Below are 27,500 nucleotides of genomic sequence, written 5' to 3'. Positions count from 1 at the left end.
TCAAATCAAGTGCTCTTCAAAGCACCTTACTTCACTTGAGATAAAAACTAGAGGCAGGTTTTTTCTATCTGGCCTATTCATCAAGTATAATCTACTGAATTGTTGACATTTCTAAACACTAAAGGGATTTTAAAGATCTTATTGCTCTAAAGAGACTTACTTGTAGTACAGAATAAAGAAGTGAAATGAAAAAAATACTGACACATGAAAAGTACAAAACAAAATAACTGAAAGCTGAAAGCAAATAGCTATAATTTGACATATAGTTTCTTTACAAAACACATTTTTGATGTAGGAATCTGCTCAAATGTTCAACCCTCCCCTTAACTTTCTGATAAATAGCAATGTTTATTTTAATCAAAAATTAGTCACAGAAGTCTTGCATTTAATGTGATACCAATTTCTGTCATTCATATTTAATATATTTGTTTTCATTCACACGGAGACCTACTGTCTGAAACAGAGTTGTTTAAAAAGAAATTAGTGTGACCTGTCTTTTAACCTTTCCCCTTCTCATTCTGTGTTTAAAGTTCCTTAAAAGCATGAGTTTCCCAAAGGGCGGGCAGAATGACTGCTTGCTCACCAATGCAACTTTTCTCTCCTTTTAATGAGTAATATCAATCACTGAATAAAAATGTGAGTTTTCAAAGCAAAAACAGGTTGAGCCAATATTACAGAGATTAAATTACACTTCAGGGGTTTCTGAAGTCCAAAGTTTATTTGGAAGTAACACTACAAAAGGCTTTGTTACCTGGAGTTTGAAAGTGTAGCTCTGAGTCACGGGGGATTAGTGCTGCAGGGATATTACAATATGAATGATGTAATGTCTGCATCCTTACCTGGGAGTTGCAGGAACTGAACATAATTCAGTGGCAGTTTCATGATAGCAGAAATAACTTTTATTTTTCCTCTTCTGGCCTGCTTTTTGCCATAGCATGAAGTGTCTCCCCGTGGCATTTGCCACTGCAGAGCTGAAGTTTCTATCTAATGAAAATCTGCAGAAATAAATTGGTCACCTGTTTGCAAGTTTTGTAAACCAGCAATACATTTATCTTTCTAATGTATTGCTTTCTAAATGTATTCTTATCTTTTTAAAACAGAGGTTAGTAGCAGTAGTTTGCACTTACATAGCCCTTTTTCACTTCTCTCTCACTGTTTTAAAGTGATTGAATAATTTGTGTTCCTCCACACATAATAATCCTGCAAAGCAGACCCAGAAAAATACCTGTAGCAAAGAAGAGCTTGTCCATGCATGAAAAGCAAAATAATGGGGAAAAAAAAAAAAAAGCTCCAGAAAATTAGCCTGCTTCAAAAAGCTATTAAATTGTTCCTATCCCTGAAGCTTTACAAATGTGATAATTGTTGTGTTCTGGTGGTGCAATATGTTTCTGCAGCAAGCTGAGGAGCAAGCCCTGGTGTCTGGAGGAGGGAGCAGGGCTGTGGAACAGGGGCAGGGAATCCTCCCTGTGGGCAGCCTGTGCTCCAGGTCTGAGTGCCCAGAAATGCTTCCCAGCCCTGCTGGGCTGCCTAGCAAGGGAAAACTTCTAATTCCAGCTGACTTTAAAAAGTAAATACACAGCACAGGGCTGTTCCTGCTATAAAACAATAACCCCCCCCAGCTAACATTTACTTTTTTAGCTGGCAAAGCATCATTGAAATGCACTTGTAATGGAGACTTGCCAGTGTGGGTCTTGGAGCAGAACCTTTCTGTGAAGTGTTTCTGTGAACTGGGTGATTTTATCAAGAGGCAGAACACATTTGATCAGTCATTTGGTGCAGTTGCACAAGGGTGTTAACGGGATTTCTGAAACGTGACAGAAGCCTGGTGAATCACAGTGAACTTTACCAGATAGTTTTGGATGCAAAATCAAACATTTGCCGAGGTTTTCAATTTAGCTGTAATTTTCGAGGGTGACAGTAACGCCATAATCCTGGAACAGATGCTTCTGCTCTGAATGCTGTTTCTCCCTCCTCCCCACGTCCACAGCTTTTGTTTGTACACACAGTGCCTCGAACACTCCTCAAGCTTCCCAGTAGAGAGCCTCAAGTTGTTGTAGAGCATCGTGGGCATCACCAGCAGCTCTGGAGCGTTTCCAGTGAGCCATCTGTGGTGTGATAGGAAATCTGTGCTCCGTGGCAGGCTGCAATGCCATTCAGAGAGGGAGCAGACACACTGCAGGCACTGATTCAATGAGAAGCTTCACAGAGTTGTGGGACTCAATTCCTCCCCTTGACCTTTCAGGCTGGGAGGTAAGAATTTGGTTGAAGGGAGTCACTCAGGTTTCCTGAATAGTCAGCAGATATGGACAAGCACTTGCAAGGAGGATTCATCCCTGCCTGGTTTGTAATGTGGGGTGTTAGGCTGAGTGGCTGACTTGTAGACAGCTGCAATTAGGTTGAATGAATCCATCAGGGAAGAGGATGTGACATGAACATCAGCATCCACCCGGGCTGTCCTGAGAGCCCTGGAATTACCCAGCCTTGCATCACTGCTCTTACGTAAGCTCAGCGAGGAGATGTTCAGCAAAAAGAGCACATCCACAGGAGAAATGCCCTTGCTTTGGACACAGATGATACCATCAGACTCATGAGCTACTGCTTGAATTTAGAACAGTATTTCCTTTCAGGATTCAAACAGTATATTCCAGTCTCAACAATATATTCTCAATTTCATGCCTAGATTATATAATTAGATTATATTAACTCCTGCCTTCCATCTTTCCCTTTCTTCACTCCATCTTTTCTTCAGCCCTTTGTCACTTCATTTCTTCCCCTATGGCTGTGCTCTTTCACTCACCTTTCTGAACATTACTTTTTCAGTTAGAAGGGAAAAAAACCCCTTCAATAAAGCATTAATACAGTATTTATAAACCATTACATTTTTCCTTCTGCCTTGATATTTTGTTGTTTTCCTTTTTACCCATTTTGTGTATTCAGACCATAAACTCTTCAAGACAAAGACATTCTTTCCATTTGTGCCTGATAAGAGCTGTATCAATATCACTATAGTGTGCTGTGTAAGTATTTAGTCCAGTTCTGCTTGTGAGGTTACCATAGGTTTCTCTGAATTTTGGATCAGACAAGCAGTTGAACACCTGCAGTCCTTGGGCAGCCTATAACCATTCCTGATGGATCTAGCTCTTTTTATAAGCTTCTTCATGATCCAGAGACTGCAGCTAGAACATAAAGGACCTGTATTTTTATCTTCCACTTGAGTCCCTTCAGGTGTAACAAATCACATGTTGGAATTTTTCTTTGGAATAAGTTTGTTTGGACTCATTGTCTGTACTTTCCTTTCCTGACACTGAAAATAATGACTGGAGCTGCACATCCATAAACCCACCCATCTCTACTCAGTCTGGAACTGGAACTTCTTCAGCCACCCAAAATACCCCAGGGATGCATTTTTACACAAACATGTACAGAAATGAATTGTATTGGTACAAGCAAATATCTCTGAACAGCAGCCAGTGTTATAAAACCAAGCTTTAAATTCAGACTCAGGAATCCAGATTTCTGGTCAGAAAACAGAAACAGGACCATGTGGCACATCCAAACAAATCAGCAGAGTTTGAATTGAATTCTCCTGGATATTATCATACCCCTTCTGTAAAGCAGATACACTGAAAAGTGCATCAGTGTTCTGAAACGTTAAAGGGATTTTTGCAAAATCTGTCATTAAAGGAAGTAGGTTTATTAATGACTTTTAATTTTACCACGTGTCCTTAAAAATGCTGTTCAAACAATCTGCTTGTGCTATTGGAAACCCACCATAAAACATCACTGTTCTGTAAATGAAGTGAAAGTCAGAATTGCCCTGGTTTTATTTTACATTCTCTAAGTGTGGGAAAAGAGGAGTTTTAGAATTGTGTTCAAATGCTCTCAGTGGTACTATCTATCCTTTGGCAGACAGACTTATACAGGAAGAAGTTTATTTCTCAGTTATTCTTACTGGAAGCCTTCTCTCAGCACCTGGTGGTAGCAATAATTAACACCATGATGGCTTGGGTTGTGCTTCAACCTAAAAAAAAAATTAAATAAATAGGACTTGCCTATGGTAGATGTTATTTTAACATGAGTTTTAACATGAGTTGATATGGTTGTTTCTTATAAGTCAAGCACAGTTACCTAAAATGTAGAAAAATTTTAGAATGCTCTTTCTAAAAGTCAAGTCTTTTGTTCTTTAAGGCCAGTTTAGAAAATGTAGAAATGCAAATTTAGAAAATGCAGTTTAGAAAATTCCTGTGATCTAAAAATGGTGATGTAGCGTCAATTAATATAGCAGAACAAGAGGAAGCTGAGTTCATGTCCATTATACAGAAAAATAGTTACCAACTGTTTCATCTCCTGAATTTGTTAAAATACTGGGCCAATTGTAACATGAACCTAAAAGATTCATAGTGAATGGTTTATGAGTTTGTGTAAGACTGAAATGCAGCTATGAGAGAATATTTTGGCTCCATTCTCTCCACAAGATAAATGTTGTTGATTGTGAGACCCCATGATTATTTGTGAGCCAAATTTGACAGCAGCAATATGATTTCTGCCTGACACAGGCTTAGGCCAGTTGGAATGACTTTTCTGTTCCTGTTAATGTCTTCAGTGGCCAAGTGCTTATTGTTCAGTCATTTTTGAGAAGTGAACTTCTGTTAACTCAGAAGTTATTACTGTGTGGCAGTAATAAAATTTTTGTATATGTAAATAATTACAAAGTTATGTCAATGTAAGTGATATGTCACTCCAGTAGACCACATGTCCTATAAAAGAGAATTAATTTCATCAGAATACAGATATCTGGTGCCCCTCAAGCTTGGCAAGAGAAGAAGCCAAAACTTGTAGTAACCTCTATTGCAAATATCTGAGAAAAACCTTTCTCTCTAGAAAAAATTTAGTCTTGTACCTGCACATCTTTGTGTTTACATTAAGCCCAAAGGTAGAAATTACTACTGCTAATTAAAAGTTAGGTGATAATAAATAGACATGAAGGGGAAAAACGTCATGCAAAACATCTGTCTTGTGGGGGCTTTATGGGATGGGGAGAGTTCTGCTTCAAAGAGAAGTAAAGAGGATGCAAAGCTCCCCAACTAAAGAGTCTGCATCTTTCATTTTCCCAGCATTCCTAAAATTCTTCTCCCCACCCCCCTCTTCCCCCTAAACCAAATCCCTTCGGCTTTGGTGACTTCAGTCTTCATGGAGTTGTAGCAAATGGAAGTAGAAGGGATCTGGAGAGGTCATTAACCCATCTCCCTGCCCCAAGGCAGGGCTGCAGCCATACTACACTAATAAGCTGCTTTTTTTTTTTTTTTTTTTTTTTTTTTGGTCAAAGATCCAACTAAATGAATTGTGAAGATTTTTGGGAAGTTTGGGCCCAGCTGTTAAAGCTTTGTGTAAGTGTTAACACAGTCACAAGGTTGACTTTGGTGAAATTACTTTAATATGAATCAAATGAAGGACAAACTATCCCCTCATTTTTAATGAGCTTCAGTGATTTTGCAACTTTTTGGTTTTTTTTTTTTTGCTGCAGTATTACACTTAAAATAGGTATGAAATTATGATAATGATTTTGGAGTAATATACAGAATTACTTGGGCTTTAGATTTGTGCCAATACACATATATCTGCTTATCACATTGTTGCTAAAAAATTGTTGTATTCTTCATTGCTTAAAGCATTTTACAGAATGTGTGATTTTTGTAGCCCTCCCTAAAACAATCCCCTACACTGGCAAAACCACTTGCTAGTATTTTTGTGTAGTAGGATTTTTTGTAAATGATAAATAAATATCATTTAATAAATAATATTTTAAAAAATTACATTAATAAAATTATTGTTTAAATTAATTACCTACGTATTTTCATATAATAAATATATTTTAAAATATATTTATTTTATATTATATATTATATATTATATATTACATAATATATAATATATATTATATATTATATTATATGTATTATATAATATATGTATATTATATATATTATCTATTTATTCTATATAAACATATACATATTATTATAATAAATAAATGTTATTTATTATTTAATGAATAATATTTATTTAAGGAATAAATAATGATTGTTCATAATTTAACAAAAAATAAATAACAAATAATAAATGATATTTAATTAATAAATAAACCAAACATAGCAGCCCACTGGAAGTTCCTGGAATAGCCATGATGTGGATCTTTGCATCCCAGAAAACCATCAGTGAGTATTTGGTCCTCTGTGCTGGGACTGGACTCACTGTGTCCCTTCTGAGCTGTCCTTTTACATCATCTCATCTTCCACTTCTGCCTTTTTTTTCCCCCTGTTGAGAACAAATGAAGTAATTAGAAGTTTTCTTCAGGCAGAGGGAGGAGCAGCCACAAAGTATGTCATAAGTTTTGTCTAAACTGTTTTCCTTTGGTAATGCATGCCCTAAAGCTGTGTGCTTAGCTGGCTTCAGTGTAATTGTTCCTACCCTGCAAAGCCTTCCTGAGTGCCCAAAACAGCACCAAACTCCCAGCCAGCCCCTTCCCCAGCTGTGCCCTGCTCCATCATTTCCTTTTTCTTCAGCCGCTGAAATGAACATTTAGAGTCTGATTCTGAAGATGCCAAGTTTAAACCTTCCTGACAACCTCTGTGGGTGAAAATATTGTGTGATCATGTAATTGAACACACTGCAAGAATGCAGATGCACAATTAACTTTGCACACAGGAAGTTTACTCCAGCATTCCCTAGTATTTCACTGATAAACTTTCCTTTCCTTTGATAAACTGATAAATACCCTAGTATTTCACTGATAAACTTTCCTTTCCTTTGATAAAATGGTAAATACCCTAGTATTTCATTGATCAACTTTATTTTGCTTTTATAAATTGATAAATACCCTAGTATTTCACTGATAAACATTACTTCCCTTTGATAAACTGATAAATACCCTAGTATTTCACTGATAAACTTTACTTTCCTTTTATAAAAAGATAAATACCCTAGTATTTCATTGATAAACTTTATTTTGCTTTTATAAATTGATAAATACCCTAGTTTTTCACTGATAAACTTTCCTTTCCTTTGATAAACTGATAAATAGTATTCCTTTGATAAACTGATAAATATCCTAGTATTTAACTGATAAACTTTGCTTTCCTCTGATAACCAATAAATACCCTAGTATTTAACTGATAAACTTTACTTTTCTTTTATAAACTGGTAAATACTCTAGTATTTCATTGATAAACTTTATTTTCCTTTTATAAATTGATAAATACCCTAGTATTTCACTGATAAACTTTGCCTTCTTTTGATAAACTGATAAATACTCTAGTATTTCACTGGTAAACTTTCCTTTCCCTTGATAAACTGATAAATACCCAAGTATTTAATTGATAAATTTTCCTTTCCTTTTATAAACTGATAAATACCCTAGTATTTCACTGATAAATTTTACCTTCCTTTCCAAGAAGTTATCCCAAGGAGGGTGATTGTAGGATCCTATTTTCACTTCCACGTTTACTTTTGCCACATTATGACCATTTTGCCTTAAAATACCGTTGCCCTGCCAGCTTGCTCTCAACTACAGAAGATGTTATGGTTCTGGAATATTTCAGTAAAAATGTTAATTATTTAAACTCATTTTATGTCTAGCATTTATGCCATGGATGGGATTTTGCTGCCCTGTGAAAACCCACCTGTTTGGCACACTCAGTGCATAAAAATGGACTCTTCTGCAGGTGTTTACCTGCTTTTAGGAGCAGGGGAGCTGTGCCCACATTTTGGGCTGGGGAGAGGGGCAGGAAGCAGGAATGGGGAGGACACATCCAGAATGGGTGAGGAGGAGGAGAACAAACCAGGGGATTGTTGAACATTCTGGAAAACAAGTCTTAACAGCCTCAGATTCTGTTTGTGAAATTGGGAGATACCTTTTGCCATGTGTTTTATGTGCCTCAATTCCCTGTCTTTGAAATTGAGGTAAATTTGCTGCCTTGTCTCACCAGAATATTAGAAAAATAAAAAGCTGGTATTTGTGAGCACAGGGAAGGCAAGAAAGGGGAGTCTGGTGCTGAGTTTGAACCTAGGAACAGGAGCAGGGGCTGGAAACAGAGGCAGGAAAAATGCAGGAATATCAGGGACAGGAATGAAGAGCTTGGGTGCAGAAAGCTGAGACTGGGGACTGCAGATAACCAGAGAAGGGACATTTTTGGCATGAAAAGCAGTTGTGGGATGGGAAGCCTGGGCAAGGACTGGGATTGCCAGTGTGAGCAAAATCATCCTGATTCTTACCAGGCTGATCAGAGGAAGAGAGCTTGAAAGGGATGGGGGCCAGAGCCTCGGAAATAGCAGAGAAGTCTGTCCAGCAGAAAACATTTTTTGTTTAGCTGGGGCTTTAAATTGGATTGTTTCTCTGTGGTCAGCAAATATCTGTGAAAATGTGGTGCTGCTGTTCCAGAAGGATCACAACCTGTTCATACCATCACTTACTGCCTCAGCCCAAGTGACCAAAATGTCCCTATTGGTACCAAAAATAAAGGCCAGTTGCTTAACCTGTAGATGCCTGTATAGTGCCATGCAATGAATTTCCTCTTTGTTTGTGGCTTAACATTTAGAGTCTTTTAAAATGGTGTTAATATACTAGGATTATTTTAAGCCCTGTATATGGGCATACAGAAAATTTCTCCACATAGAAAATTTCTCTGCACAGAAAATTTATCCACAAAGAAAACTTCTCCACAAAGAAAATGTAAGGAATGATATTTTGAAATACCTGTGCAGGCTTTGTTCACAGGAAACATGTGTGTGTCCAGTGATTCTGATCTTAATGACAAGATAGATAATATTCAGCTGTTTTCAAAGGATTCTGGTGTGGTTTGTTGTTCAGAATAGGTCTGGTCTAAAGATGAATGTGGTGTATGCAGTGAAATGTGCTTCCTGGAGAACCAGCAATTTTTTAATAATGTTTGGAAGTTGGGATTGTAGAGGGATGGATTGTAGAGGAAAGGATTGCAGGAGGAACGGTCTCATAATTAAAACATGGAAGGTGTGGTGTGTGTCTCTGCCAATAGCACTGAACTTCTGTGTGGTCATGTTGCTTCAACACAGCATGTTTGTTTCAATCCTTTTATTTGGTGTCTCTTGCTTTCTGAGTGCCTGACTTGGGGATTCTTGGAGAAATCCAACTAAGCTTCCAGCTGCAGATGAAGTTAGCATTTGAACATGTGGAATTCTGTAGAATGCTAAACATTCTGGAAAAGCAAGACCTAACTGCCTGAGATTCTGTTTCTGAAATTAGTAGGTACCTTTTGCCATGTTTCATGTGCCTCAATTCCCTGCCTCTAAAATGGAGGCAACTTTGCTGCCTTCTCTCCCAAGAATATCAGGAAAATAACACAGTTGGTATTTGTGAAGCATTCAAGTGCTATATACTGACATGTGCTATTGAAAAGCCATTCTGTCTGCAGAACAAGGTTTGAATAGTGTACAATAAATATGTCAGAAAAGCTCTGAGCAAACAGTGACAAGAAAATAAAATACTGGCTAGTCAGTCACTAAAGGAATAGCCAGTCCCTAAATGAGCACTGTGCATCCTCCTCACTGAAGAAGATGAGGAAGAAGAGTATAAGGCCTGTATAATGAAATTCTGTATCATAACAAATACACCTGTAAAAGCCTAACTCACTCCCAGCATCCAATCTAAGGATCCTGAATTTTTTATTTTTCCCATCTAAATCTTTGCAAATTTGCAGACATTCTTCTCTTTTCTGAAATACAGTATTATAGTAGTATATATTCTAAAAGTATATATATATATACTATTATAGTAGTATATATTCTAAAACTGTATAAATATATATATAAAAAATATATAATATTACATATATTGTATATAATATATATAATTATATCCATTATATGTATTATAATAATGGTATATACCTACACTATTATAGTAGTATATATTCTAAAAGTATATATATTATAATTATATATATTATAATTACATATATTGTATATATTATTATATATACATATATAATATATATTGTACATATTATATTATATTGTACATATTATATATATTATATATATCATGTTTATTATATATCATATTATATATATTATATAATTATTTTATAGATGATTATATAAATTATAAATATTATAATAATGGTATGTATATACACTATTATAGTAATATATATTCTAAAATAATATATTTTTTTTAGAATAAATATAGCAAATGAACACAGTGTTGACATGAAAGATTTTTTTGTTTTCTGACCCCACTTTGAAGTCCAGGGTGGTGTGGCAGGGTTTGCAGTGGTTCCCTGTCTGTGATATTTAGGCAGGGATATTTAGTCCCTGAGTGAGATGAGTTTGCTGGGTCTTGGTTCTGTTTGCTCCTCATCACAGAGATGCCAGCAGGGAGTGGGGGAAGGTGGAATTCCTTCCCTTGTCTCTCCACCTGCCACATCCCCCTGCCCACAGCAAAGTACTGTGCACTTTTTTAGAAAGAAAATGTGATTGAGGGATCTGCCAAGTGCTCCCCTGTACTTCCCAGCTTCTCCTTCTCTGCTTTGCACGCTTCCATCCCCTCCCACAGCATCCAGGTGGTACCTTGGCTTTTCCCAGCACACCTTTTGCTCAGCAGCCAGAGGAGAAAGGCTCATGCCCTGTGTGGATGTGTTGAGGCAGAAATGAGGCATCATCAGCCACAGCCACAGCCAGGTTCAACCTGCCTTGGAGTAAGGGGAGAGCTGTGGGTGAAGGATTCTCTGCCGCAGCGCTGGTTTAATGCAGCTGAAATTCAGAGCTGCAGTTGCTGTGCGGTATTTACAGGTGTGTGGGTTGTGCTTCACAGGCAAAATGCTGCCATTAAATACACTCCTCTCTCCTCTTCCAGCACTGGGCTGTGGCATCTCACCCTGCACACAGGCTGTCCTGCTCCTCATGCATTACTTTCTGCATTTCCTTCCCCTGGAGAAAATAACAGCGCAGTTCTTCTCCCAGCGCTGCCCACGGCCAGGAGTGGCCAGTGGTGGGAAGCCCTTAGGAGCATCTCTCAAGTCACACCCAGCTGCACAGTCTCAGAGCCAGCAAGGAATTCTGCAGTCAGCTCACTGAAAATTCAAAGATTTCCTATGCTTTTTAATCTAATTCTTGTGTTAAAGAAGTATTGAAAAAAGGGAAGCTGTGTTTAGGTGTGATAAAAGCAAAAATGTGGCAAAGCTGAGAATAAGGATAGTCCACAGAGCCTCCTAATTCAGTTGTGCAGCCACTGCTGTTCTCCTGTTCCCTTCAGAAGCGTGTGCATTTTAAAGGAACCACCCAGTTTAGCCTTTGCCTACTAAATCTTTCAAGAAACATGCTCCTTCCATGATACCAGTTTCATAAATTATTGCACTATGCAGAAGATGCTCAACTGTCTCATCTGACCCAGCTTGGGTCCAAAAGCAAGCCAGTCATTAAGCAAGTAAAGCCTCAGTTTTACATTAATTTTCACCTTACTTTACAAAAGCTAAATGGTAATGTCATGTCTTTTATACATCTCCCTCAGAGGAGGGGTGGAAATATTTTTTGTCATAGCTGAAAAATAAGGTTTATTGTGCAAGGACCATGTGCTTGTGGGCAGCCATGTGACCTCTGTCTCTGTTTCCCCATCTGTAAACTGGATTTAATGTTCCTACAACTCACTGGGGAGGGCAGGCTTTGATTAACATGTATGATTGCCTTCTACAAATGCAGCTACTGTCACTGCTTGGTTTTATTAGCCACTATCAGTAGAATATGAGGAGGAAACATGTAGCAGAATAATGTGCAACCAGGGTGAGCCCTCTGCATCTTTTGACCATCATATAATTTATTTTCAGACTCTTGTCGCCGTGTGTGCATATTTAAAATAAAACTCTACGTACGCTGCAGTGCTGTAGAAATCAAATAACTTGGTGTAGAGGTTGACATGCAGATGAAACACTGATTTTTAAAGGGGAAAATGCCTATAGATGTATTTAAATACCTTGAGCAAATTTGTATTTTGTTTAGGAAATTTTCATAAGGAAATAAAAATCTGTTCCAATTTAGAGAATCCAGTATATTGAAAACACGAACCTGATCTTTGCAGAAACTGTGACGCGCAGTCAAGAAAGCAGCAGTGAAATTTAAAACATTGTGCCTTTAATATGTCAAATAGAAATTCTTCATATCATTCCTCTTGTGTTGAGGTTTTCAAAATATAAGTATTTTGGAACATGAGAATAATATTATGGTAGATAAGTCCAGAAGAGTGTTGGGGAAGTGCTTTATTTGTGTGAGTAAACACGGATCAGTCGGGCAAAAGACGGCATTTCCAAATGCGCCATGCAAAACGAATTCATCTCTTTTTTTTTTTTTTTTTTCTCTCTCCATGTTTTTCTCTCTTTCCTCCCTCTCTCTCCCCTCCTGAAACCCTCCTGCCACAGCGGCTGCATTTGCCTCCAGACTTGTCAGACACAGTGAGCCGCGCGAGCAAACAGGATCTGGCAGGATCCGCCAAACTGCTGAGCTCAGGATGTGGCGCCATGGCCATCGGCAAGAAGCACCTGGACTTCTAGTGATTTCTGCTTAGCAGCCTCACTCACATTCAGCTGACACCCTCATTAGGAGTGTTAATGACTTATATAAATATTTTTCTTAATGATTTGACCCAGCAGTCTTTAAAAATACGTGTTGTCATATGAGGCCTCCCTTTTTTTCTTTTTTTTTCCTTTTTTTTTTTTCTTTGCATGTGTGTGTGTGTGTGTTCTCTTTCTTTGTAATAAATTTGGTCTCATTTGGGTTTTGCTTTTCGTTAAAGCTTCTGTTCTGTTGGGTCCTGCCATTGTTCTGCTCCATTTGAAACAGGTAGTATTTTGTTCCTTTACTTAAAATACAAATATTGCGATTACCCTTTCTTTTTTTTTTATACATCAAAAATAAAGGGATGTTTTTCCCAAAAGAATTTTTTATATTCTTACATATAATATTTTGTATGAATAATGGGTTTATTGAAATAAAGGAATGGAACTTATTGAAATAAAGGAACGGAACTAAGCAATTCGTTGTCATGTGTTATTCAAACAGCAAACTACACATTTTTAAAGACATGCATTTCTGTAATTGAAACACCATTCTTAAATTTCAGGAAATCCCTACCCGATTTTATTAAATATGTAATAATAAATTTATAATGCATAAGAGAGTTTTTATTCTAATAGGCCAGTAATTGAGGATGGGGGTGTTTAAATCAGAAGATATTATAGATAATTACTTTGCCTTATGGCTTACTACATGGATTAAAATGCACTTGAATGGACTTCCCTAACCAGAGAGGAAAGAATTTATTTCCTTATGTAGTTCAAAACAGTAATCCTAAACAATTGAAGTCAGCACTATGAAATTATGTCAACAGACATAATTCAAGATGGAAATTCAAACCGACAGCTACATTAATGCTGGGAAACCAGAAGAGTGCATTGGAGCTGGGGGAAGGATGACACAGAGAGCTGGTCTAAAGCAGGGCAGAATACACAAGTAATTCAGCCTTTTGTACCCTCAGATATACAATTTGTGAGCTCCTAACTGTTCTCTATGTATCCCTGTGTCTCTCTCATCAAACAAAGGAACAGTGAAGCAAAGCTGACCTGGGAATTAAAGTGGTTTGCATTCTTTCTTCTGAGGCTGACTTCCATTTTGAAAGGTAATATCTTCTTCTCTGCAGAACTTCCAAGCCACCCAGCTGTAAGATTGCATTACGGTTTCAAAATTTAGTCTTTATAATAGTGTATTACATGGCTGGAGTGAAATTGAGTCTTCAAAGAACATGTTAATAGGATGCAATAATGGTAACATATTTTGATGGGTTTGGAAAACCAAGACTTGGGAAGTGGTTTGCTTTTTTTTTTTTTTCTCCTCTGCAATCCAGGTTCTTCTTTATTTTTTTCTTGACAACGCTGTGTAAAACAAAGACATAGCTTTTAAAACTGTCTAACTAATATGATGAATGTCAATCACTTAAAAAACTCCACTGTAGCATAAACACATACTGTATACAGCTTTTATTCTGAATTAGAATAATTGAATCAATGACAGTGATTTGCCAGGATGTCAAATCTATCCATCATATCCTGTCACTACCAGTTTATTTTTTGTGATCAAAATCAAAAAGACTACTATTTTGTCATCAGCTATTTCATTAGTAGTAACAATCAGGTTTTCTCTTCTATATTTTTTAGATATGCCTGTTATATTTTTTATTTCTAAAGACAGAAATCCTTTTTAAATCTTTTCAAAATAAAGTTTCAGAACTGAACTGTCAGTTTAGTGAAGAAAAAAGACATCTGCTTTCCTATGCCAACATATTTAAAATATTATCATTGATGTCTCAAACATTTTTCTCTTTTTGTATTATGTGTAACACTGAATGGAAGTTCTCATTAGATAAGTAATTGTGCCTTTTGAAAGCATGAGATAATTTAAAAACTTAGGATAAAGTGATTTTTAACAAAGGTGAAGTTTTACATTGTATGTCTTTTTAATGTAAATAACACAAAACACACTTTTTATTCTTTGTGGAATATAAAGTCACAAGGCATATAAATTGCTGCCAACATATTTAAATAGGTCATTGACTTAACATACAGAGGAGAAAATATCATTAAAGTCACAGTCCCATTTCTAGCTGAGATATTACCTGATAATTGTTAGTGTCCATCCCACGTCTGCATCTGCAAGGCTTCAGTTTCCAAAACTTCAGCAGGCTAATATTAAAGCTGACAAACAGTTTGAGTAACAAAAGGAACTCCTTCTACAAACCTGCATTAGTTTGTTTTTTTTCTGAGTCACTAAGTGTGCTTTGGAAAGTGTTAGAGAATGCAGTGTTGTTTACCTAAGGCAAAGACATGGAGTGTTGGAAGATTTTTAGTTTTATAAAGATGGAGTAAGTTTTATAAAGAGAGGTGTTTTAAAAGATTTTATTCTATTATTAGTCTCATAGAAGGGTGAGATATAAGAGATGTAATTTAGTTTAATCTCTCTCTTCACAATGCCATCTCTTTTCTATAGTCTTCTTAAGTTAATACACTTTATCTCAGTATTTATATACAGATATACAAAACCATATAAACTTTCAATCAACTTTTAAAAATCTTTTACAAGTCCATTCCTCACAATGGAGCAAAATTTCTCTTCTTTTCTTCCAAAATCTCCTCTATCAGTTACAACTACACATGACAGTGACTTGGCTAATCCAGCAAGCTGAGAGGTGAGACAGAACCTTGGGTGTGCTGCCTGATAGCAGGTAGGGAGAGGGTAGATTTGGGGTAGATAGAGGGTAGATAAAGTGTAGATAGAGGGTAGATAAAGTGTAGATAAAGTGTGGATAGATTGTGGATAAAATGCAGATTTCAGGCGTCGCACCAGCAGCAGTTTTGACTTGGGAATCCAGGGAAATGTTCACCTGGTGATTTTCTGTGCCTTTTGCCCATGGCCACTCTGTGCCTGTCAAGCTCCTGTGTACAAAACATCCTTTTTCAGTTCTGTCTTCCCTTGACTGGAAGGCAAATATTTAAGCAAGGGGAGCGGCTCAGGCAATCGAAGAATGGGCACAGCCTCCTCTGCCAGGCTGTGCCAATGTGCTCCCAGCTCCTTTTGGCACCTCCAGAGGCCCCTTGCTGGCTTGGACAGAAATCTGTGCCATCCTCACTCCTGCTCAGAGATTGCAGAATGAGAGGGTTTTGTTTATAGCAGATTTTTTTAAGCAGAACTTCCTACTTTTTAGCAGGCTACAAACTGAAACCACCAAACTCAGCAGGGAAACAATAGATTCATCCCAGGGAAGACGTTCCCAATTCAGCACAAGAACCTGATCTTTACAGAAATTGTGACACACAGTCAAGAAAGCAGTAATGAAATTTAAAACGTTGTGCCTTTAATATGTCAAATAAGAATTCTTTCTATAATTCCTGTTGTGTTGAGGTTTTCAAAATATAAGTGTTTGGAACATGAGAAGAATATTATCGTAGGTAAGTCTTTTTCTCTGTTTGTAAAGACATTTCAAAAGCAATTTCCAAGATGCAGCTGAATTCAATTTTGTGTAACAGTAGCTACAAGCAACTGGAAATGGGCATTCAGCTACTCCAGATTTGATACCTTTGTGGTAGTACCCAACTGGTTTAATATTTAAATTTAATATTAAGTAGTGATGCTGTTCCAAACATAGCTTTTGGGAAAGTGCAAAAGCCTTAAATAATAAAATAACCTTTCACCATGCCAGTATTGGAAAGTGAGCTGCTAATCAAGTTTCTCTGAAACCACAAGAGTGTAACACATCCCATTAAAAGTGTGGCTGGACTACAAGAACTAAACTCAGACACACACTCACATGTACTAAAGAAGTATTTCTCCAGGATCATCTATTAGAAATTTAAAGTGTTCTTCTTCTTTTGCCTGTGCTGGAGAAACATCATAGCTACAGAGCACAACAGAAATAGGAAAGAAGATGCTTTTATGCCTTTAAGAGATGGTGGAAGCAAGTCCAATTCCCCCGTGCCATCTCTTGGGATTTCTGTTTTCTCTAGTGAGCTACATGAGTGCAGGACCTGCCTACATTTCTTTTTTTAATCACACTAAGCACGTAATAGTGCTTATCCAATAATAAATGTACCTGTGTAGAAGAAAAGAATGAATCTTCTTCATCTTAGGGAAAAAATGGCAAGGGGGTAAGAAAGCAGAAATTCCACCACTCTATTTTTTCAGATTCTATTTAATATAAGCAAATGTTAGAATCTTTTTCTTTTCCCAGAAAAAAAAAAAAAAGACAAAAAACATTTCAGCACCTGAGTAGATGGGTCTTTCAGGACTGTTGGGCATCAAGCATCTGCTGAAAACTTGGCTGCTTATTTAAACTCTGCCTTTAAACAATTTTGAAAGTTATCAGGCACATCAAACTCATTTGCAGACCTCCTATTCATATCAAAACAAAGACACCTTTTATGTTTTCAGCATTTTATTGCATGAGGATTTTCTAGACCTGCAGAACTTAATCTGAAAAGTCTCCCAGAGAAGTCAGTGATACTTTAGACCAGGAGCAACCTGGTAGGGTAAAGTCCAGAGGATCTTTTACAATTTAGCAGATCCAGAGAATTTTTAACTGAATATTCCTCTATATATTAAAAAAAAAATGTATTTAATGTCTTCTGGCATTGAAGATAAATGTAAAACCCAAAATATAGCAAGATTAAAAAAAAAAAAAAAAAGTCTTTATGCTGGCAGAGTTTGAGTCTGAATGTTCATAGCCTCAGAATCTTCTCGGCATTCAGAGTGTCAGAGGTATTCTCTTAAAAGTCCTGAAATTGGTGAATTTTGGTGCACTTTCAGATGCTTCTTTTGAAGTCAGGTTGATGCAGATGCACTAGAGAAAGCTCTTGCTGGAATTTCACAGGGCTGGATTCAGAGAAGAACAGAAAGGATGGATGGATCTGATGTGGGTATGAAATCAAGCAGTTTTCAGTGCCTATATTTTGAGATTTTGATATATTGTGTGGAGAAAGAGCTGTAAAGCTGTTTAAAATGCATTGCTGAGGTGAAACTTCTCAGCATTTCTTAGAATGCATTTATTTAATGCAAATCAAGTCAGAGCTTCCACTCATAGGCCAGGGCTGATTGTGCAGGGCATCATTCTTGGCCTGGAACTTGCATGACTTCAAATCAAATTTGGCTTCCTGACCTGTTTTAAATCAGGACAGGGATTCTTCTAGCAGGGCTTGACACCAGTTCCAGCTCCACTGTCTCCAGCTGACAGCTGGGAGCTGCAGCTCTTCATTCCTGAGCAGGGAGGTTTCAGTGCATCCCTTTCCTTCCTGGGCGCGTTCAACATCTCCGTGCATGCAGCAGGTGAACTTGTCAGACACAAAGGTTCCTCCGGGGTGTGATGGAACTCCTGCCAGCAGCATGGCCTGGCACCTGGGAGAGGTGAGCTAACCACAGAAACACAGGGTGGGTCAGGCTGGAGGGGACCACAGCAGGGCCGTCCCTGAGCGCTGGACTGTGTCCAGCTGGAATATCTCAGTGAGGGAGACTCCACAGCCTCTCTGGGCGGCCTGTTCCAGTGCTTCATCCCCCAGGTAGGAAGGAAGTTCTTCCTCATGTCCAGCTGGAGTTTCCTGCACATTCCAATTTCTGCCCGTTGCCTCGTGTGCTATTGCACATGGAAAACGCCTCCCTTCAAATCCTGACAGACACTGGCAGGGTCCTCCCCTCTCAGCCATCTCTTCTGGGGCTGGACAGGCCCAGCTCCTTCAGTCCATCCTCACAAGAGATGCTCCATCCCTTCATCATCTTTGTTACCCTCCCCTGGATCTGCTCCAGGAGCTCCTCATCTCTCCTGTGCTGAGGAGCCCAGAGCTGGGCACAGCACTAATAAATAAAACAACTCACCCAAGACCAGATAGGGAGTGACAGAGAGAGGAAAGCACTTGGAACAATTCTCCAGCATGATGAAATTCCCACTTGTGGTTTTTCCCAGCCTAGGTCCAGGATAGTTCAGCAATTTTGGAAAATTACTGGAGTGAGGAGGATTTTAACAGCACAAGGAGGATTTTGACAGCACAAAGAAGATTTTGACAGCACACTCATGGAGACAGTGGAACAGCAAGTCCATCTGTGTGGGAGTCATCCCAGGTGCCATCTCAAAACCAGGGGATCCATCCCAAATCTCCAAGGTTCATGGCTGAAGAGCTTCAAACATCATTATGGATTCTACGACTTCACACAAGCAAATAGAACTGGTCCCAACAATAGAGGGGGAAAGGATTATGGGGAAATGGAGCCACAATTACTTCAGGGAAGTTATTTTGCAGTCCTTGACTGTAAAATCTCAATGAAGTTTTAAATACACCCTAGCCCAAACAGGTGCAAACCAGCAGCAGTTCACAGAAAGGAATTGAATCATAATTCAGAAAATCATCAGAACTAAGTTTAAATAAGAATTTAAGGGGTTGAATATCTACTTTGCAAAGTAGCAGTGTTGACTTAAATTCAGAGAAATCTAAGTGGACAACTCGCCTCTTTAAAAGAAAAAAAAAAGTATAAAATTTTAAAAAGTATAAAATTTAAATTTAAAATAAAGTTTAAAAAAGAATTTAAGGGTTTGAATATCTACTTTGCTAAGTAGCAGTGTTGACTTAAGTTCAGAGAAATCAAAGTGGACAACTAGCTTGTTTGAAAGCAAAAAAAAAATACAAAATTGAAATTGTGGGGTTTTTACTTAATCCAGTCTGACAGGGGGAGTTTTAAAAATAAATAAACCCTCTCCTGCAGTATTGGAAGCACAAAGCTGCAGAGTACAGACTGAGTATGAATCCACCTTTGCCAAGTAAAACCTAAAGGGTAAACCATAGACAGTTACAGAGAGAAATATATGTTTTCTTCACTCATTATAAATGAACATATTTATTGTACCAAGAGGAACGTGTTTATCTGCTGTACGCTGTTCCCTGTAAATCAGAGCCCTTCTGTTGCCCTGTAGGTAATTTCTGTGGAATAACTGTTCATAAACTTCTCAAAATCCATTGGTGTAGGCCTGACCTGAGGGAGGTTATCTGTGAATCTACAAACTTCTCTGGTGCAGCTGGAAAAGCTTGTATGTCCCAGGAGAGGAAGAGCTGCAATTTGCAGCCCTCACCAATTTTAGCTGCCAGAGAGTACGTGAGGTCTGTCAGGTGCCTGGAGGCAACTGCAACCTCTGCTGGAAGATTCCAGGCGACTTCCAGCTCCTGTCAGGTACCTGAAGGCAGCAAGGATCCTCCTGGGGCACTCACAGAACCTCTGCTCACCATCTGACCCACCTACGATTCAGCCTAGGTGGTGAGGCTCCTCTCAGAGACCTCTACCAGCCCAGCAAAAGCAGTATCACAGTCCTTTGTGGGGGCACAGCAGCCCCAGCGCACAGCCCACCAGCCCAGCAGACACACATTTTCAAAATCATGGTCCTCTCACCAGGGATACAGCCAGGATGGGGAAAGGGAGCAGCGCAGAAGGCTCTGAAATTCTCAGTGTGCTAAAAGACAGTCAGCAGAGGTCAAAGCTTGAAGGAACCCAGGTTTCTTGGGGGGTTCCATCACCTTCCAAAGAACAGTAGGAGTCCTGGCAGCTGGGGGTCTCATGGAAATCTACAGCATATCAGCAGCACACATTACCAGACTGATCAAATGCCCTCATTGCTTTGGGCTTTCATTTCTGCAGACCCTGTGGAAACACCCTCATCTTCCACATGATCACTCTTGCAAACTATCTTAGGATAGTGAATTATCTGGGGTAAGCCACCCTAACTGTCTGCTGATGCACTGGGGTTTTCTCTCTTCACAGCTAAGAAGAGAATGTTGGGGGAGGAATTAATTTAAGCAAGAACCTGCCAACCTGGCTCCCATCCAAACTGTACTATCTTTTTACTACTGTGCACCTCGTGCAGGTTCCTCCAGCCTCTGTTTTCTCAAAGAAATACTGAATGATAACATATGATGAATGATAATGTGGGAGATTTCCCTGACACCACTCTCCAGCTCCAAAAGGAGCTACATTCCGTGCTTTGTTTTCCTCCCAAAGAGCAGGAGCATGGCTCTGCCACTGGGCAGTGCAGGGCTCTAAGGGTTCCTGCACTCTTCAGCCAGAGAAACACTCCCACAGTGCCTTCTCTCCCTCTGAATGGAACCAAGCAGCCATCACAGACCCCCCTCCCACACCTGTAATTCCAATTCCCTCCCCTGTTTCCAATTGAGGAGGGTGTTGTTTGGGGTGTCTGTGGGTGCCAATCACACTCTGATCAAAAACAGGGCTGCAAAAGAAGAGTTATTTTAAAAGAAGACCCTACACCATTCCCAGAGTGGAGAAGCCTTACCAGATGCACAAAGCTCAACTGCTGAAACTGAGGACAAGAGCAAACAGAAATGAACTGGGGGGGGGAATTAAAAGAACCTCACCTTTTCAGTTTTTGTACTGCTGTTTGTACCGTGGAAAAGTGGAACAAATTTAATCCTTAGCATAACTCTAAACTGCACATATTAATTACGCAGAGAAAGGGAGATAATATATTTCAATGTTAAAAAAAAAAAAAAAAAAAAAAAAAAAGCCAGACACCTTTGGCCATTGAACGTGAGTGAAATGGGACTCCCAAATGGCTGGATAGCCTAAGGGAAGCAATGTGCTATCAGTCCCGGGTCGTTGTCTGCTACTGTAATCTTCCCCCCACAAATAAATCCCGTGTTGGGCTGCCTAAAGTGAACCAGCCCATGGGGGCAATTTGCCCGCTGTATAAAGAAAATAAAAAGAAGAGGGGAAACCCCCTTTCAGCGCTGCACCCTGGGTGAGGAAGCAGCTCTGCCTGCCTCCTGCGGCAGGGCACATGCTGGCTGGTGCTTACCTTTTAAAAGCAATTGAAGGCGGTGTGCGCTCGGTGCGAGGCGGCTCCGGCACGTGTGTCACCCATGCGTGTCTGCTTCGCCATCGGCGTGTATGGCTCATCATCTGTCTGCTCTGAACAATAACTGTTAGGTTAGCAGCCTTTTCACTTGTAAATGTAAATATTGTATCTAGAACACAATATTTGAAACACAAAATACGGTGTTATTAAGACAGCACTCACACATCAATTCTTGTGTGACTATAATTTGTGAAATGCCTTAGGAGGGGCTTATAAATAAAGTATAAGGTGTTATTATGAAATACATTTTAACCAAATGCACAGAAATGTCTCGTTCCTATTGAAATCAATAGCAAAACTCCCACTAATTTCAGCGGTGAAAAGAGGAGACCCTTGGAAATCGCTGCGTTACACTGAACAAACACATCACAGCACATTTCACTCTTCACAAGTAACACAGCTCTGGAAGAAAAAAAAGGGGGTGAAGATGGATATTAGAGCACGCTGAAGATTTTCGTCCCCCACTCCTGCTGCCGGCTGTGGTGCCTGGCGAGACAGCGCGTCCCCACGGAGCCACGCTCCATCCATCCATCCATCCATCCATCCATCCGTCCGTCCGTCCGTCCGTCCGTCCGTCCATCCATCCATCCGTCCATCCATCCGTCCCCTGCCCGCTCCCAGCTGCGCTCCCGGGCTGCCCCGGGGATGCGGCACCGGGGCTGGGGCGGCTCCAGCGGGGGTTCCGGGCCGATCCCGCCCGGGGCGGTGCCCCTTGGCTGGGCTGGCAGCAGGACAAGGCTGCCCGTGCCCCGCGGAGCGCTCCGGGCGCTGCGGGCACCGAGCGCGCCCCGGCTTCTCCCCGATGTGCAGCCAGCCAGGCGGGCACTTCTCCCCTTCCACAGGGCACGGCAAGGAGCCAGCGAGCCAGAAATGTCTCCTCTCCGCCACGGCCAGCCGGGCTGTCACTGAAATCATCCCAAAGTCCATCCGCGCACATCCCGCGGCTTTGTCGCACGGCCCCCGCCCGGAGCAGCCCGGCAGGGAAAACCTTGGGAAGGGCTGGGAATGCACCATGGAAGGGCTGGCAAGGCCGGGAAAAGCCGGGAAGGGCAGGGAAGAGCCATGGGGAGCTGCCCCTGCCCGCGCATCGGCACCTGCAGAAACAGCGAGCAGCGCGCAGAAGTTGTCGGGGGAGGAAGGGATGGGAAGCTCTTTTTCCGTTCCTGGTTGAGCAGAAGTTGGCGTTTCCATAACAAGCTGCATTAGTGGGTATAAACACGGTAATTAGCTGTAGAAGTGCTGGGTTTGTACCTGTAATTAATCGTTCCCGGATTCAAGTTAGCCGTGTGAGGAGGGACCTGCCTGTTGTGGTGTTTAATGCAATTTATCTCTTGCTTATAAATGCATAACGTCCAGGTCTGATAAAAATTTACTAAATGTACTAAAAAATGTACTAAATGTACTAAAAAAATGTACTAAATGTACTAAAAATATTTAAAACTGATGTTTCCTTGACATTTGTAAATGGATGCCTTTAAAACTTAAAATATACTTAAAACTGACCAGTATCAAAATCAAAGCTCATTTTTGCTTGCTTTAAGCTCTTCATTTTAATAACCATCGTCTCATGCTTTGAGCAAAGCTGCTCTTTTTCCCCAAAGGCTCCTGAGTTTACGTGCATTTAATCTCATCTGCAGCACTGCAGCCACCTCAGCAGCACAGCCCTGCTCGCCCAAGTCTCCAGTGAAGTGCTATCTGCGGTGACAAATATGCCAAAAGGAAAACATAACCAGCCTGGATGGTACCTCTGCCTTACAAAGGCTGCTTGTGATGCCTGTGCTTTGACTCAAAACTCCCCGCACATTGGCTTTTTAATCATGAGATCCCTTTTTTCAGCACAGCATCGAGAGTAACAACTGCAGCACAATGAGCCAGCTTCATAGATATGGGAATGTTTAGATTTCCCTGCCAGTGACTAAAGGCCTTTAGCTTTCACTAGCCAGTCCCAGCTCGCATTGTTGTTGCCTGTTGATTTGTCTTCTCTCATTATTCCTTGACATGCAGCTCTCCACCCACGCCCACACTAACAACCCTCACACAAAGCACATTGAGGTATTAACCAGGTTACAAGTTCAATGGAAAATTACACTAAGATTGTGCTGTGTGGCAATATAAAGGGATGGCATTCACTCTCCCAAAGAGCCTGTTAAAAACGCAGCTGGGTTGTTTTTTTCCCCCTTTCAAGCATCCTAACAAAAACAATTTTTAGAAGTGGGGGGTGTATATCTGGGTGTACGTGTGTCCGTGCGTCCTTTAGGTACAACGGGGACAGACAGACACAGGCCTGGCACGGTGCAAATCCCCTCTGGAAATTCTGCTGGATTCTGGAGTTCATTTAGAGCATCCTCAGAAACCCCAGCTAAATAAACAACCTCCTCCTGCTCTCAGTTAGATACGTGAACCTATCTTCTTTTTGTTAGCCCAAGTTACAGGCTGGTGGAAGGGCTGAAAGTCTGTAAAAGTGTTCCTTAAGAACCTCTCCTTACTGAAAATAAAATCAAAATTAAACTCATGGTTGTCTTGTTTTTGTTAGCCCAAATTACAGGCTGGTGGAAGGGCTGAAACTCTATAAAAGTGTTCCTTAAGAGCCCCTCCTTACTGAAAACTGAAAATAAAATCAAAATAAAACTTAACGAGATTAACCTAGCACAGTAACAAAATTTGCAACACCACACTATAAGGTTAAAAAGAAAATAGTATAATAAAGGAAATACAAAGGCTTTGGCATGGTTTTTACAATCAACAATGGTTAATCTTGATATGTAGTTGTGAACAACTTCAAAACACTTAAGTTTAAAACTCTTGCAAGCACTTTTAATTGATTAGGAATGAATTCTAGATGCACAAAGATGATTGGACTGTGAACAGTAGTACAACTATATCTAAGAACAATTAACTCTTGCCGACCAAAAAAGAAACGTATGATGCATGAAAATGTGTATAAAACATCTATAGAATATTCTTGTCAAATATAAATGAAATTAACTTTATTATAGAAATCATTCTGGGAGATTTCTAGGGAAGACAAATACTTACATTTCGACATAAAACAAATCGGATTATATCGAAGACACAATCTACCTTTTATCTATCAAACTCTTTTCTTCATGGCAGCTCTCTCTTAACCCCTGTTTGCACATAGCTTCAGCCGTTAACAACCTTTGGAAATGCCAACAGATATTTTTTCTTACATAAATCTAGTGCGTGTTGTTCCAGGTTTAGTTATATGCAATGGAATGATACAAACTTGGAACGTCAATCCATAATCTATGAACAGATTGGTAGAAGTATTCGATATATCTTGATAAAACTCTTAAATTCGTGGCAAAGCTTGTTGATCATGGCTTCTTTTTTTTTTTTTCCTTTTCTTTTTTTTTTTAAACAACTTCATGACCAACACAGATCAAACATCCATCCAGTCTACATTGTTCTTTTTTTTTTTCATTATAACATACAAATGCCCATTTACAAATAATACACCAAAATGAATAAAAGTTTGGATACCAAAATGAAGATTTGTTCCAACTGATATAATGCCTTCAGTGTACAAAGGTCCATGTGAAAGTCTTTTCCATGTGTTACAGCATAGGGCACAGTTGCAGTACAGAAGTACTCTGAGAGCCATTCTTCCTTTATAAAATACTGCTGAACATCCAACTGTTGTCCATATAGTCATTTACGGAATTAACACATGTTTTACTGTAATCTTGGCCAGTATTGAGACATATCAGGTTCACTGCCAGGAACTTGAACTGGAACTGACACTCCAGGGGAAATGAGACCTGAAAATTGAGAAGGAAAATGGATATTTTAGTTTTTTCTATACATAGCACAATTTTTGCTTTCACAGATTTGAGCTTGTATTCCAGCAAACATCAAATTATTGCAGCAAACATCAAATCTCACCATCTACCAGCCTGTGGAACCAGGGGTTGGGGGTGTATATACTTTAGAAATTATGCACATCTCACTGATTGTTGTTATAAATAAACTTTCACACTTTGAGATAAATGCCAGAGCCTCGGCTCATTTGTATCAGTTGAGAATTGAGCCCAAAATACACAGAACAGTTCTATTCTTTTCAAAAGTGCCTGAATTGCTTCTGTTTCTGCTGACACTTGCCCTTTTTTACCCTGATTTGCCTTTTTTTATGCATGGGCTAATATTTCTACAGGTTCCCTGCCTCTTTGATAACTTCAAATCTTTAGCAATAAATAACGTCTGACACAGACATGGTAAAAACGTGCCCAGTACTGCAAACAGCTTCACATACACTTAACCTCACCACTGTGGATACCTCTGCTGCAATTTAATGCTGAAATAAATGCTGATTTGGAATTTAATTATACAGGGAAGATTTTGAGGGATGGGGGGGGGGGGGGGGCTCACTAAAGAGCTTGCCTCTGTCCTGCTATTTCCACATCACCTCTGTTAATCAGCTTTCTTTCCATCTAGCCCTCCAAGAAGCAGCTTAAAAATTGGAATTTTTTTGCTCTAGTTTGCAAGGTTATCCATTTTCATCTTCTGCCTGGTATGGCAGCAATGAATGCCAGCAGAGAGACCTCCCCTAGCGATGGGGAGAGAGTTCTCCCAGCCAGCACAGGTGAATACTGATGGCTGGAGCAGGCAAGGCAGGCTGGCAGGGAGGCTGGGGAGCAGGGAGGTCACTCACCTGTGGAAGTGGTGCCAGAGGTGCCCATGGGCTGGCTGTTCATGTGTGTCTGCATGTGAGGAGGGGTGTATGTATCATAGCTCCGTCCATTCACCGATGGACTGGTGGGCAGCATGCAGGAGTAGGAGGAGGTCTGGCTGGGGACCGGGGGCTGTGGGGGCAAAGCACAACGTGGTTAGTGGCCCTGCAGCTAAAGACAGCATCACACCCTTGGGCATGGACGTGCCAGCCCTCAGACAGCAAAAAATCAGCTTCAAGTTTCAAATTTGGGCACCCCAGTGTAAAGACCTATTTAGGAGACAAACAAAGCAAGCCCTTCATGGAGGCTTTTGGGCTAAAAACCAATATGGACAGTTACTGGTGCTTTTTCAGACGTGCTTGGCGAGCAGATCCCTACATCCAGATGCTGATGGAGGTGTTACATCCCTAAGCCTGAGTGCTGCTCTCCTTTATACCCATCTTCCTTTTGGAAAATATCTCCTACCACTTGCAGCCAGAGACAGGGCCAGCATCTTACCTCCTACTTGGTGCTGTTACTAAAACGTAACTAATATTTTCCTTACCTCACACTTGGTGTGTAAATAAAATGTAACTAACATTTTAGTTACCTCACACTTGGTGCTGTAACGAAAACACAACTAATATTCTAGTTACTGCACACTTGGTGCTGTAGATAAAATGTAATTAACATTTTAGTTACCTCGCACTTGGTGCTGTAACGAAAACACAACTAATATTCTAGTTACTGCACACTTGGTGCTGTAGATAAAATGTAATTAACATTTTAGTTACCTCACACTTGGTGCTGTAACGAAAACACAACTAATATTCTAGTTACTGCACACTTGGTGCTGTAGATAAAATGTAATTAACATTTTAGTTATCTCACACTTGCTGCTGTAACTAAAGCCACTCCACTGAGGCACAGAGGCTGGTCCTGCATCTGCCAGCATGGGGCACATACACGCAGACCACGTGTAGGGCTGGGGGGACCGAGGCTGTGCAGGGGAATCCCCTAAGCCCACACATACGTGTGCATTGATCCCCATCAGAGCCTCAGCCACCCCAAACCTGTGCCAGCACCATCCCGGAACAGACATCTCCATTTACCTCAACTCCACCCCCTAAAACCCAATGTGCCAGGGGGGACAGCAGCAGGGGCAGGGGCTGAGGGATGGCACAGTGCTGGAGAGGGACCAAGCAGAGCCTCCTCCTGCTCCAGGCTGCCGGGTGAGCGGGAACCAGCCCTGATCCAGCGAGGCAGCGAGGGAACGGGAAGCAGGATGAGGAATTCCCACCCAAAGCACAGCAGACCCAACACATCTGCACGTTTCATGTCTGCACATCCCTGCC

At 40.1% G+C, this 27,500-nt stretch overlaps 2 protein-coding genes across 9 annotated transcripts in view; one reads left to right on the top strand and one right to left on the bottom strand.

The window, feature by feature from the left end:
- ELP4 (elongator acetyltransferase complex subunit 4) overlaps positions 1–13,057 on the top strand; it is a 143,016-nt gene extending 129,959 nt beyond the window's left edge. The window contains exon 10 of the mRNA XM_036384998.1: positions 12,444–13,057. Within this exon, the coding sequence (XP_036240891.1) occupies positions 12,444–12,575 (132 nt within the window). The 3' untranslated portion in view covers positions 12,576–13,057. The remainder of the gene's footprint in view (positions 1–12,443) is intronic.
- An 11,095-nt stretch (positions 13,058–24,152) lies between these two features.
- PAX6 (paired box 6) overlaps positions 24,153–27,500 on the bottom strand; it is a 26,245-nt gene continuing 22,897 nt past the window's right edge. For all 8 annotated transcript variants that reach the window (XM_036384532.1, XM_054515266.1, XM_036384531.2 and 5 more), the window contains 2 exons: positions 26,148–26,298; positions 24,153–25,257 (listed from right to left, as the gene is read on the bottom strand). In XM_036384532.1, coding sequence (XP_036240425.1) covers positions 25,172–25,257; positions 26,148–26,298 — 237 coding nt within the window. In that variant the 3' untranslated portion in view covers positions 24,153–25,171. The remainder of the gene's footprint in view (positions 25,258–26,147; positions 26,299–27,500) is intronic.

Source organism: Molothrus ater, chromosome 6, assembly GCF_012460135.2.
Source record: "Molothrus ater isolate BHLD 08-10-18 breed brown headed cowbird chromosome 6, BPBGC_Mater_1.1, whole genome shotgun sequence".
Taxonomy (NCBI): domain Eukaryota; kingdom Metazoa; phylum Chordata; class Aves; order Passeriformes; family Icteridae; genus Molothrus; species Molothrus ater.
Note: the sequence above shows the minus strand (reverse complement) of the source record. Positions and strands in the feature narration are given on the sequence as shown.